We start from the raw sequence: 12198 nt of genomic DNA, 5'->3' as shown, positions 1-12198 counted from the left end.
GAGCCAAGTGTGCAGGTTGACTCCTATACGAAGTCCAGGCTCCCTGCGGCGCACCCACTTGCCCAGACACCCAGACAACCAACCCCACCCTGGGGCCACCTGGGGCGCCGTGGACCATGGCACTCCGAGACCAGGAGACCCAGCCGGTTGCAGCGTCTTCAATTGGCCTGACTTTCTGGCGGTATTGTCGTCTGCTGGTTCATGGGCAGAAGAAGAATACGTCAGTCAGTCGGGGTTGGGCAGTCACGTCACTCGATGATCACAAGCTTCAGGTACCCATGTACATACGAGTAGTATAAGCAGGCACTGTTGTAAGTTACGAGCTCACCCATCCATTAGTGATCGTGTAAATGTACGAGTGCACGTGAGAGCGGGACCGCCGTTGTAGGCTGCCGCTGTTGTGGGCAGATGTCTTGGTCCTTTGTTGAGCATTCTGCGGTCCCGGGTTCTTGTTATTGTTGCTGCTGATGTTGTTGTCTCTGGGCGGCGCGTACCTTCGCCTGGCCAACCAAGTAAGTTCCGACGAAACAGGCGTGTGATCTCCATGGCTTGCTCGCAAAGCGTGTACAGAGAACAGCACGCACGAAGTGTGGTACCAGAGGCTCGCCGGTTCGTCAGCAAGCCAACTCTAATTTACGGGGTCCTGTGTGATCGGCCTTCCGCCCCTTTTCCACGGACAGGAGCTGTCGGCCTGGCTGATGTTGCTATACTACAGCATGCACATCGTAGGCCAGGGCACGGCCAGGGCACCTAAGTAGCATGGACTCCCAGTCTCCGCAGACGCGGTGTCCCGCAGGGTGCCTTATTATTTTGTATTGTGTTGTGCCCATAGCGTGGGGTAGGCAACGAATCGAATCGGACGTTTGGCTCAAGGGTGCGCGTCCTGCCGGTTCCCCGGAAACGATGCTGTGCAACCCAGCGCGGTGCTTGCATGCTTAGTAAAGACTACACTGTGATGAGTTGAGAAGCTCGGACAGGTAGCAATAGCACTTTGCTTGCATACGCGCGAAGTCAATCGAGAATGTGATTCTCCAGCGCGACAAGTTGGAACGGTATCCCCCACAATTGGTGTCTCGTACACATGACAAGTACAGGTCATAGCCTGGGCTGCTTTCTTCGTTACGCGGTTGCGGCCGCTAAAAAAAAAAACAAGGTATGTAGATCCTCTCAAGTGCAGGACAGGGTAGGGCAGGGCAGGGAGGCAGATCCAATGCACATCAATCGGCCGGTAGCAATGCAGATGGGTCAAATGGGGCCGAATGGATCAAGCAATGCATCGAATACATCGTGTCCGTCCCTGCTTTTCTTCGATCTTGCAGTATGTCAACCAAGGCAGCTCGTTTATGCTCAGCCTGGTTTTGTGGTCGGGCGATGGTATTCGGTGATGATGCTTGCGAAAGATCCATGGACGAAAGCGGAAAGGGGAACGGACAACTAGGCCGGCAGGTAGGGTCCAGGGTTGAGGCTGACCTGGGCTCGTGGGTCGAGGGAGGCGACGGGCGGGCGGGAACGAAGAAAAGAAATTGGAGTCGAGGGGTTCGGAGATTTTATGCAAAGTCCTTGTTGAGGCTAGCCTGTCCTGCTGTGTGCGTGTGTATCTGTTGGGTGTGTGTCTGCTGCTGTGGTACAGAATCCAGTATCATATTGCGAAATCGTGCTGGTACGACAGGACAGGAGCAGAGGAGGAGAATACTGTGGAATGTCTCTCTGGTTCCCCCAAGCTATTGGAATTGATTGCCCTGTCCCATTCCGACTCGCTGGGGCAGGGGGGGGGGGCACCCACTAGGTGGAGCGCCCGCTGTAACGGATACAGTAAACCATCGTTGCACGTTTGGTTGATTCTCCCCGAGATCAAGAATGACCTGCGAAAATTTGTGTCAGTCCTCGCACAATCCCTCGCACTGCACTGCACCGCGCCGCACGAGAACGAACTGCAGCAGGACCAAGGTGTTTCTGCATGATGACTGGGGAGGAGTCAACCAGTCATCAGTCGGTCTGGCTGGCTATCGATCGGCCTGTCGTGTTGCAACCGATTCGGATTTCTCGAACAAGAGTTTTTAGCTTCTCGTATTCCCTGCGCGGCCTCCACAGTTTTTGCCATCGCCCGCCCATCTGCACATATTTTTAGAGTGGCAGGCTGGCAGGATACGGATGCGGGCTGGCTGGATGGCGCACCACAAAGGGGCACCCCCGTACACCCCTATCACTCTCCCCTGACCAGACTGTGCCTGTCCCCCATTATTACGGTACCACCTGGCCGGCGCCGCCGACCAGGACAGTGCCAGTCGCGCCCCATCCACACGCGCAACGGCACCCTTTCAAGTTAGCCAGTCTCCCGTCATGGAAGCTTCCTTCACCTGCAGCTCTGGTCCTTCTCCAGGCCTTGCTCGCCTCTTTGGGTCCCACTTGCCTTGATCCAGCCTGATGATTCTCCGCCAGAATCATGCACCTTGGCCTCGTATTCTGCACATCTGGTCTCCCGAGTCTGCCGTAGTCTCTCGCTCTGTGCCGAATAGGTGGATCTGCCGTTGGGGTGGGATCATCCTGCTCAAGGCCCTGAAATCTACACCTCTCGGCCGGCCAGTAACAGTAGTAGTACTGTAAGCCTGCCTGTACAGCCAGCCCTCTCTCTAGCATCGGCCGACCCTTAGCCTTGCCGCTCGCTTTGCTACCAGTAGCCGTTTGAATACTGTGTAGCCCATAGTAGGGGACATTTTCTCTCCCATCTCTAATTCATCGTCGACTCTATCTGCAACCCTGAACCAACCCACTCACTCGCTTTGGTGGTTTGATTTCCAGCCGTTGATACTGTTTCCCGACCAGCTCGATTTGTTTCTTGTATACTTGCTGCAGTTTGTGTTGCAGTTGTTTTAATTGAACCGAGGAGAACGAGCCGACTCGTGGTTGGATTCCTTCAGCGTTGCCCAGCGAACCATCCGCACTTTCCCCAACCTCACCACATTCGCTCGATTGTTTCGACAGCATCCCAATCCTCTCGACCGGTAGAGCACAGCCCGAGAGTGCAACTCGCAGCAGTGATTCAAAGCTTGGGATATCCGTGATTTGTCCTGGTGGACGTCACGCAGAGAGGCGTACCGTCGCCCAACATGGCGAGCCGAATGTCCATGTACTCGGTGGCATCAGACATGCCTGGTGCTCCCCGAGGAACTGGCCAGCAATCGGCTCAGGTCAGCACCACCACTCTGCTGAACTCCATCCACAACATCTATGTCGAGGGCAAGCCCTACGCTCTCGATGCAAGCTCCAGTTTAGTCGTCAACACGTGGCTCACGGCCAACCCGCCACCACCAAACCCCTCGACCGGAGGCACCATCGACACAGCTCTTGGAGCCCGGGCCTGGGAGCACGCCAGGCGGAGGGCAGAGGATGGTTGTATAATTCTGAGGTATGTCGGATCACGATGCCTGGTAACAAGTTGTGAGGTATTCGGGGATGCTCTACGTCCTCATATATGCTGACACTCTCTGAACCACAGCTCTCTTCACACCTCAACACCGTCCGTTCTTGTGCCGTTCCTGCAAAATGGTCTGCCCATGCAGATTACGCCCATGCTCTTCAAGGCCCTCGAAGCAGTCCTCCCTTTTATTCGTTGTGTCACCCCACACAACCCATCTACTCCCCGCCAGGCCGGTCTCGCAGTGACCTTGACACTCAACCTCACCGGGGAGCTGCATGGTGCCTCCCTGGCACTTTCGCAAGGCGGCATCGACACGAAAAAGGGTCTGCTGAACATCCCTTCTGAAGCGGGAAACCGCGCTTTCGACGTATTTTACTACCTACTGAATGCGGGAGCAACCCCTGCGGAACGCGAGTTCCTCGGCCTCAAGAGCCCGGAAAGCTACACCCTCCTGTCACGGTCCAACACCTACCAACCTCCTTCGTACCTCATCAATGGCGACGATGGAGCGGCTGCCGACGATTTCCGTGATGCTCTCAAGCAGATCGGCATCAAGGGCTCAGCCCACAGAAACCTCATCTCGACCCTGGCTGGGCTGTTGAAGCTTGGAAACACCCTTGACTATCAGATCGATGAGGACGCCTTCGACGATATCATTGAAGACGCCAGTGGTCTGCTCGGAATCGAGCCGGAGATTCTTGCAACTCAATGCAGCACCGAAGACAGATCGACCTTCATTGGTGGACTCTACGAGGCTCTAGTGGACTGGGTCATCACCAAGGCGAACGCTGCGATCGCTGCCGAGATGGGCCGCGCACCACGCGGCGGTAGTGATGGCTCTGGCAGTGATAATGGAGCACGAACAAATATTTCAGACAACGATAATGAGGATACGGTCTGCATCACCGTTTTGGAGATCCCCGACCCGAACCTTGGCAAGGCCGTGGCCCTACGCGGTATCTTCGACGATACCATCGGTATCAATGCCGAGATGAAGCAAGATGGCGTTGAGGTTCCCGCCGCGGGGAGCTCGGTTTTGCGTGAAATGCAGAATGCCGTGGCCGCGGTTGCTCCAGATCTCGGAATTATGTCTGGCCCAGCTGGACGAGAGAGAGAGCACGAGTTGGAGAAGCGCGAGGAAGTGCTTGAGAAGCTTGCTCTTGCTGCCGACCAAGATGGCTTCCTCAAGAAACTGCTGTTCCCAGTCGAGGGTGAGGGCATCAATCTGGGCCGAAACGCCCGAGTGGAACTGGAGACTCTACTAAGCAGTAGCCGCGCTTGGTATCACCTCTCCCTCCACCCGACTGATGACTCGCCAGCCAGTATCGCTGGACTGCCTTCCATCACCTCTGCCTGGTCTGCTGGCTGCGTCTCGCGGCAGCTGCGTGCTTGGAGGTTGCCTGAGTGGGCCAATAGGCGGAACAAGAACTTGGATTTCACTGCAGATTTCGATCATGACGAATTCGTGCAGCGTTATTCAATCCTCGGGTGCCGTGATGGCAAGGACGGTATCGAGAGCTGGCTGCTCGAGAGGGGTTGGAGCAATGGCGAGGTTGCCGTTGGCAACGAACGTGTTTGGATGCACGAGAACGCATGGTGGGAGGCCGAGGGGATGATTGACAACCGGCAAGTCCCAGGCACAGGCATGGGAATGGGCGTGGGGATGGGTGCGGGAATGGGCGGGTTCATGGCATCCAACGCGCTCGAAACCGGATATTCCGCCAACACCAACGGCAGTGGCTACTTCGGCCAGTCTCCCTTCGGTGACGTTCATGCCAACGAAAGCAACCAGGATCTCCTTCACTCTAGGAACCGTAGCCAAGCCACTTTGCTTGGTCCCGCTGCTCTTGGACTTGGCCCCGGTGGTTCTCGGGCACCGTCCATCGCTCCTTCCCAACAGGCCCAGAGCATGCGTGCGCCACCCAAGGGTGACTATGGCCTCGGAATCAAAGGCGACTACCGCCGCCACGAAGACCAGTACTACTACAACAAAGAAGGCGAATTCGTCGGCCTCATGGACCCCGAACTTGCTGAAGGAAAGAAGATTGAGGAGGAAAGTATAGACAAAAGCCGGCGTGTCTGGGTTGCAATTGTCTGGGCGTTCACGTTCTGGATCCCCTCGTTTCTCCTTAGCTTCGTCGGTCGGATGAAGCGTCCTGATGTGCGTATGGCTTGGCGTGAAAAGCTTGTGTTGTGCTGGTTCATCGTCCTCGCCAACGCGCTCATCATCTTTTGGATCATCTGGTTCGGCACGCTACTATGTCCCAACTTCGACAAAGCCTGGACATCAAAGGAGGTTGCCACACATCAAGCCGACAACGACTTCTGGGTGAGTGTGCATGGCCATGTTTACGACATTTCCAAGTTCTGGAAGACACAGCACAGTGATAGCAACATCAAAACTACCTCAACGAACATGGAACCGTTCGCTGGCGCAAACCTCGATGGATACTTCATTCGGCCACTGATCATTACATGCCCTGGAGTTGTGACGGACAAGACCCTCAGGTTGACTCAGAACACGACCAACACTTATCCCAACGCGGAGCACACTTCCGGCTATTACCAGGCCGACACGACAACCGCTCTGGCCAACGCGAACTGGTACTATGAAACATTTGCGCCCAAGATCAAGGAGTACTACAAGGGCGACCTCACCTGGGATAAAGATAAGGTGTACTCTCAAGGCCAGGCTGGATACCACAATTGGGTCATATACGAAGACGGCGTCTACGATCTGACTGATTATTACAACACGCTAGACCTGATGAACAACTTGGCCAGCTATGAGTTCCTTGACAGCGACTTGACGGATATTATCTCAGACAACCTTGGCGAGGACATCACTTCCAAGTGGCACACTCTATTGAAGGACTCCACACACAACGCCACCAAGTCGGCTAGTCTCAAGAACAGCCTGAACTGTATCCAGAACACCTTTTACGTTGGCATCAAGGAGTTCCGATACAGCCCTAGGTGCCAGGTCAACAACTGGATTCTGTTGGCATTCGCCTGCATGCTGTGTGCTGTGATCTTGGTAAAGTTCTTGGCTGCCCTACAGTTCGGCTCCAAGCGGCGTCCTGCTCCTCAGGATAAGTTCGTCATCTGCCAGGTCCCAGCTTACACTGAGGGTGAAGACTCGCTCCGGAAGGCTCTGGACTCTCTCACAGCTCTCCAGTACGACAACAAGCGGAAGCTTATCTGTGTTATTTGCGATGGTGTCCTCACGGGTGCCGGAAACGATCGTCCTACTCCAAAGATCGTGCTCGACATCCTCGGTGTTGATCCCAAACTCGACCCACCTGCCCTGCCCTTCAAATCCGTCGGTACCGGAAGCGAGCAGCTCAACTATGGCAAGGTATACTCTGGTCTCTACGAATATGAAGGCAACGTCGTCCCTTATATTGTGGTTGTCAAGGTCGGCAAAGAGTCTGAGCAGAAAAAGTCAAAGCCAGGTAACCGAGGCAAGCGTGATTCTCAAATCCTGCTTATGAGCTTCCTGAACCGTGTGCACCATCGCGCTCCTATGAGCCCTCTTGAGCTTGAGATGTTCCACCAGGTCAACAACATTATTGGTGTTGACCCTGAGCTCTATGAGTACTTGCTGATGGTAGACGCCGATACCTGCGTCCGTGAAGACTCGCTGAACAGGTTGGTCGCGGCTTGTGCCAACAATGCCAAGATTGCAGGCATCTGTGGCGAAACTAGCTTGCAAAACGAGGAACGATCATGGTGGACGATGATCCAGGTCTATGAGTACTTCATCTCCCACAACTTGGCCAAGGCATTCGAGTCACTTTTCGGCAGCGTCACTTGTCTGCCTGGATGGTAAGCCGACATCCGATCAAACTATGTGTTGTATCCAAAGCTGACCAAGTATCTAGTTTCACGATGTATCGACTCCGGACATCTGACCGTGGCAAGCCGCTCATCATCTCGGACGAAATCATCAGCGAGTACAGCGACTGCCGCGTTGACACCCTCCACAAGAAAAACCTGCTGTCTCTCGGAGAGGATCGTTTCTTGACCACTCTTATGACCAAACACTTTCCCTACATGTCGTACAAATTTACTGGAGATGCCTATTGTCAGACGGCTGCCCCTGAGACATGGAGTGTGCTGTTGTCCCAGCGTCGGCGATGGATTAACTCGACAATTCACAACTTGGTCGAGCTGATGTGGCTCAAGGACATGTGCGGGTTCTGCTGCTTCAGCATGAGATTCGTCGTCCTGATTGATCTCACCGGTACAATCATCCTCCCGGCAACTACGATCTACCTCGGTTACCTCATTTATAGGGTAGCCAGCAACACTGGCCCATTCCCAACGATCTCACTCATCATGATTGCAGCCGTGTACGGTCTTCAGGCGCTCGTTTTCATTCTCAAGAGACAATGGCAACACATTGGCTGGATGATCATCTACATCTTGGCCTACCCTGTCTATTCATTCATCCTGCCCATCTACTCCTTCTGGAACCAGGACAACTTCTCGTGGGGTAACACCCGTATCGTCATTGGCGAGAAGGGTCAGAAGCAGATCGTCGCTGTCGACGATGAGGGTTTCGACCCTCGAAGCATTCCTTTGCAACGCTGGGACGACCACGCGCTGCACAACAACTTGCCTGGTCGGCGTGGCTACGCTGAGAAGGGCGGTATACATGACATGAACAACCCTTACGACACGGCCGGTGCTGAGTACGAGCTTGATGACATGAAGTCCGTGTACTCATCCGTACGCCAGCCCTCGGTCTTGACCGGCGCGCTTGGCCGCGGTGCCTATATGGCTCCTCCGCAATCCCCTGCGCCGTTCCAGCAGCACATGAGCCGCAACTCGACATTCACAACGCCATATACGGATCACCCGGGCATGGCTCCGAGGCAGTCCACGTACAGCGTCGGCACTGGCCTTGACCGGGGTAACTCGCCCTACCAGGACCGGGCCCAGTCTCAATTGGGCATGGGCGCTGGGCAGTCACGCGCTGGCACGGCCATGAGCGGGTACATGCAACAGAACCAGTCCGTTCTGTCGGTAGACTTCACCCGCGGTCCTGGCGCGGGTGGTCCCGACGACGCGGTCATCACCGAGTGTATCCAGTCCGTTCTGCGGGAGGTCGATCTCGACACCGTCACCAAGAAGCAGGTGCGCGCCTTGGTGGAGCAGAGGTTGCAGACCGAACTCGCGGGCGAGAGGAGGACATTCATGGACCGACAGATTGATAACGAGCTGGCGAACATGTAAAAGCAGTCCGAAGAATGAGGAGAGAGGAAAGCATTGCCAAACCTGTTGGACATATGTTTTGGAAAATATAATACATGGAGCAAGGCGGGTTAATGATGGCAACCATCTTGGGGGCATGAGAGTCACATCAGGATCTTTTGGTTTTTATCTAGCGGCGTCTGCATATCGTTCCACGGTCTTTCAACATTTATTTGTACGGAGCTGACGGGTCAGGATCTCGGGCGCTATAATACTGAGTGTCTGTATTTCGACATGGAAAGTTGAAATCCTCACCACATGCAAAAAGGCTTTCGCAAGTGGTGCGTGATAGCTCGTAACTAATTTATTGTGTATGACACTCCGTGCAAGCTCCTGAATGCTTTTCTCGTCTATACATGCATTTTATGCCCTGGCCACCAATACTAGCTGTCGGACGCCATGCGGGACCCGACCAGAAGCAAACTCACTCTATTCTCCCGACGCCCTTGAGCCTGAGATATACATCCGTCCCCCAGCCATACAAGCTCTGCACGGCCACGCCGCCGCCAAAGTACTCTGCGTAAGCCCGCCCCAGCGGCAGCCCGTACCCCAGCCCCGCGATGGAGCTGCCGCCATTGCTAGAGCTAGAGATGACGTTCAGAGCGTCGATGCTGCTGCTGCTGTTGATGCTGCTGCCGCCGCCGCCGCTATTGCCGGGCACGTCGTCGTCCTCGGACATGGTCGTGAACGAGTACGACCATATGTTGGGCAGGATCTCCGGGCCGATGCCGCCGCCGCGGTCGCGGATGCGGATGGTCACGCCGGGGGCGTTGTCGTCGAGGGGCCGTATGGCGTCGCTGGTGGAGGAGCCGCCCTCGCGCCTCGGCCTGCCCTGGTGGTGCCTGGGCGGCGGGGTTGACGACGGCGGCTGCGGCGGGTTGCCGGTGGGCGGCTCCGGGGCGATGGTGATGACGACGGGCTCGCGGGTCATGCCGCTCTCGACGGTTGCGCGGAAGGCGTTCTTGAGCAGCTCGGTGACGATGTACTCGAGGTGGTTGGGCACGAAGGCGAAGGTGGTGTCCGGGTCGCCGTCGATCTCCCAGCGAGGGCGGACGCCGTACTTGAGCTCGCAGATGTCGGCGACGAACTCGCCGCACGAGTCGATGACGCCGGCGGGCCGTAGGGCGGTGTCAATGACGCCGATGAAGGAGGGGTGGTCGGTGCAGGGGGTGGGCGAGGCGCCCGGGTCGAAGTGCGGCTTGGACGAGAAGTGCAGCGCTATGTGCTGCTCGGCGATGAGCCTGGTACCGATGCGCGCACGCAGGTGCTCGTCCAGGAAGCGCGTGACCTCGCCAGGGCTTATGTACCGCCTGCACTCGAGGAAGCCCTGGGCTAGGATGGGGATTGTGTCGGTGTGGGTGTGGACCAGCTCGGCCAGGACCTCGGTGAAGCGGATCTCATCGTCGAGCGTGGAGAGGGTGTGCTTGCTGTTCGGAGAGTCCTCGAGCCACGGGAGCAGGGTGGAGAGCGAGTGCTGGTAGTTGTTGTAGATCTTGGTGATGTGGCTGTTGGACACGACGATGTAGGGCAGGTTGCGCAGGGCCTGGATGCGATGGGCGAGGCGGATGGGCAGCAGGGAGAGCGTGAAGCGGGCGGACGAGAGGAGGGCCTCTGCTGAGAGGGGTGGGCGGCCGTGTCTGCTCTGATGTTAGAATGGGCCTTCACTGGTTGTTCAGGTCAAGGGCTGAAGGGTACAAGGGATTTATTTACTTGACGAGGTCTGCGAGGCTCAACTGGTGAAGAGGCTGCTTTGCCAGGCGAGGGACCTGGTCATCGTGATGAGGGAAGCTCGCGTGCCTCTGGGGTGAAGGGGACGACGAGAACAATCTCGTGTGCGTGCATGTGCGTGTACGTGTCTGTGAGCTGCAAAAAAGCTGGCTTGAGGCTTGCGAGGAGTGAGAGCACCTCAGTGGCCTCACGAGAAAATTCATGGCGGCATTGCAGACGACTGAAGAGGGCGGTGAGCTCTCATGGAGTTGCTGCAGTTCTTGGGGGAGTCATTTGAGTCGCTCGGTGCGTATGCGAGTTTAGTGACCTCATCGGGAGCTTGCAGGTGGTTGAAAGCGGTGGGCAGGGGCATGGCTCCTCGCTGCAGCCTCTCGGCTGTAGTGCTTAGCGATCAAGCACAACGGGCTTGTGCACTACGACGGCACAGTACCAGAGCACCTAGCGCCTAGGTAGGGTAGGGACACGCATTCAGTTAGTCCAGCCAGTGGGTCGATCCGCGAGTGGGCGGGCTCTGACTGGACCCCTGTAGATAAGATAATGTGCTGTGAGACGGTGACGGTGGTGGGGTGGGCATGGCACCTTTTACCCCGCGATGACAAGAGGCGTGGGGGGAAGAGGAGAACCAAGAACAGAGCGCAGCGCAGTCCAAGGCCTGACAGGGAAGGAAAACAGCCGCAGCGGCTCAAGAGCATTGCAAAGTATGGTTATTGTATCATTGCTCGTTATATCAGATGTCTGTCTGCTGTCTGTAGAGCCAGCCCCCTCTCACGAGGAAGCCGGATGCTGGGCCGCTCTATGGAACAAGTCGATCTCTCCCACTCGTCTCTACTGTGTCTTGACCACCTGGTCCTTCTCGACTGCCTTGACGTGCTCGTGGCTCTCGAGCGTGCTGATAGAGTCTTCGGGGAAATCAACACTGCATCAGGGGGTTTGAGTATTAGTAGTCTGCATTGCGGCCGATGCAGCCAGCCGGGGTAGCAACGTACGAGAAGCCCTTGATCAGATTATAAGAGTGGCCGATCTTGCCTCCCTGCTCCTCGGCATGCTTCTTTGCACTGTATAATTGATCAGCCTGGCCGTTGGGTGCAAGTCAGGTATTGAGCTGCAGTGGTTGATCTTACGCATCGACCTGATCGGGGGTCGCATCCTCCTTGCAGGTAACCTGTGTAAAGGGCATTGTCAGATACAGATGTTCCCGGGCAGGACGGGTTCCTCTAGAGCCCCAAATGGTCGAGACTCACAATGTAGGTAGGCATGTTGGCTAGGGTATTTTTGGTTTTGGTTCGAGATCCAGTTGTAGTAGGCAGTGTTGCTGTTGTGTAGAAGATGTTGTTGTGGTTGTGATTGTGTTTGTGATTATGAGGGTGGAGGAGTGGTTGTCCCTTATTCTTATAGGGGATCAAGAAACAGCAAGACTTATGGAGCAGGCAATCACAAGCAGCAACACAAGCGCGAGAACCAGCACGAGGCATCAAGTGGGCATACGTCATGCTGTCAAGGTGGGCACTGGGCGGGCACATGCTTTGCTGTACAAATTCTTGTACGCACTCACAGGCGGATAGACGCGGCCAGCCCCCACTATTCCTCTTCAACCTGCTGTATCGTGTAAGTCCAGCCCAGGCCATTCCCAGTCCACATGGGCGTCAAGCGGTGCCCATCCTTGAAGCTCCGGCCTGCCAAGGTGTCTCATGCCTACTGTATTCTTAGTTCGCTCCTCCGCTGTCCACTCACATCGAGATATCTGCCTCGCAACTTGGAAGGGCGACATACTTGCTTCTGAGAAAGCTTGTGTC

At 56.0% G+C, this 12198-nt stretch overlaps 3 protein-coding genes across 3 annotated transcripts; 1 reads left to right on the top strand and 2 right to left on the bottom strand.

The window, feature by feature from the left end:
• Positions 1 to 3107: 3107 nt before the first annotated feature.
• Positions 3108 to 8659, top strand: J7T55_012587 (chitin synthase; the record flags this gene model as incomplete). Its single annotated transcript, XM_053145232.1, has 3 exons — positions 3108 to 3406; positions 3497 to 7246; positions 7303 to 8659. 3 exons carry the CDS (start codon positions 3108 to 3110, stop codon positions 8657 to 8659), a joined length of 5406 nt encoding a protein of 1801 aa, XP_052991980.1.
• A 442-nt stretch (positions 8660 to 9101) lies between these two features.
• On the bottom strand, positions 9102 to 10757 carry J7T55_012586 (3-methyl-2-oxobutanoate dehydrogenase lipoamide kinase; the record flags this gene model as incomplete). The annotated part of the gene is made up of 4 exons (XM_053145229.1): positions 9102 to 10314; positions 10388 to 10476; positions 10597 to 10656; positions 10713 to 10757. 4 exons carry the CDS (start codon positions 10755 to 10757, stop codon positions 9102 to 9104), a joined length of 1407 nt encoding a protein of 468 aa, XP_052991979.1.
• A 473-nt stretch (positions 10758 to 11230) lies between these two features.
• Positions 11231 to 11661, bottom strand: J7T55_012585 (peptidase inhibitor I9; the record flags this gene model as incomplete). The annotated part of the gene is made up of 4 exons (XM_053145228.1): positions 11231 to 11321; positions 11392 to 11460; positions 11527 to 11567; positions 11647 to 11661. 4 exons carry the CDS (start codon positions 11659 to 11661, stop codon positions 11231 to 11233), a joined length of 216 nt encoding a protein of 71 aa, XP_052991978.1.
• Between the last annotated feature and the right edge of the window lie 537 nt (positions 11662 to 12198).

The sequence above is a fragment of the Diaporthe amygdali genome (assembly GCF_026229845.1).
Source record: "Diaporthe amygdali strain CAA958 chromosome Unknown NODE_20_length_815715_cov_65_842320, whole genome shotgun sequence".
NCBI lineage: Eukaryota > Fungi > Ascomycota > Sordariomycetes > Diaporthales > Diaporthaceae > Diaporthe > Diaporthe amygdali.
The sequence above is the reverse complement of the archived record's forward strand: the minus strand, read 5'-3'. Positions and strand labels throughout refer to the sequence as shown.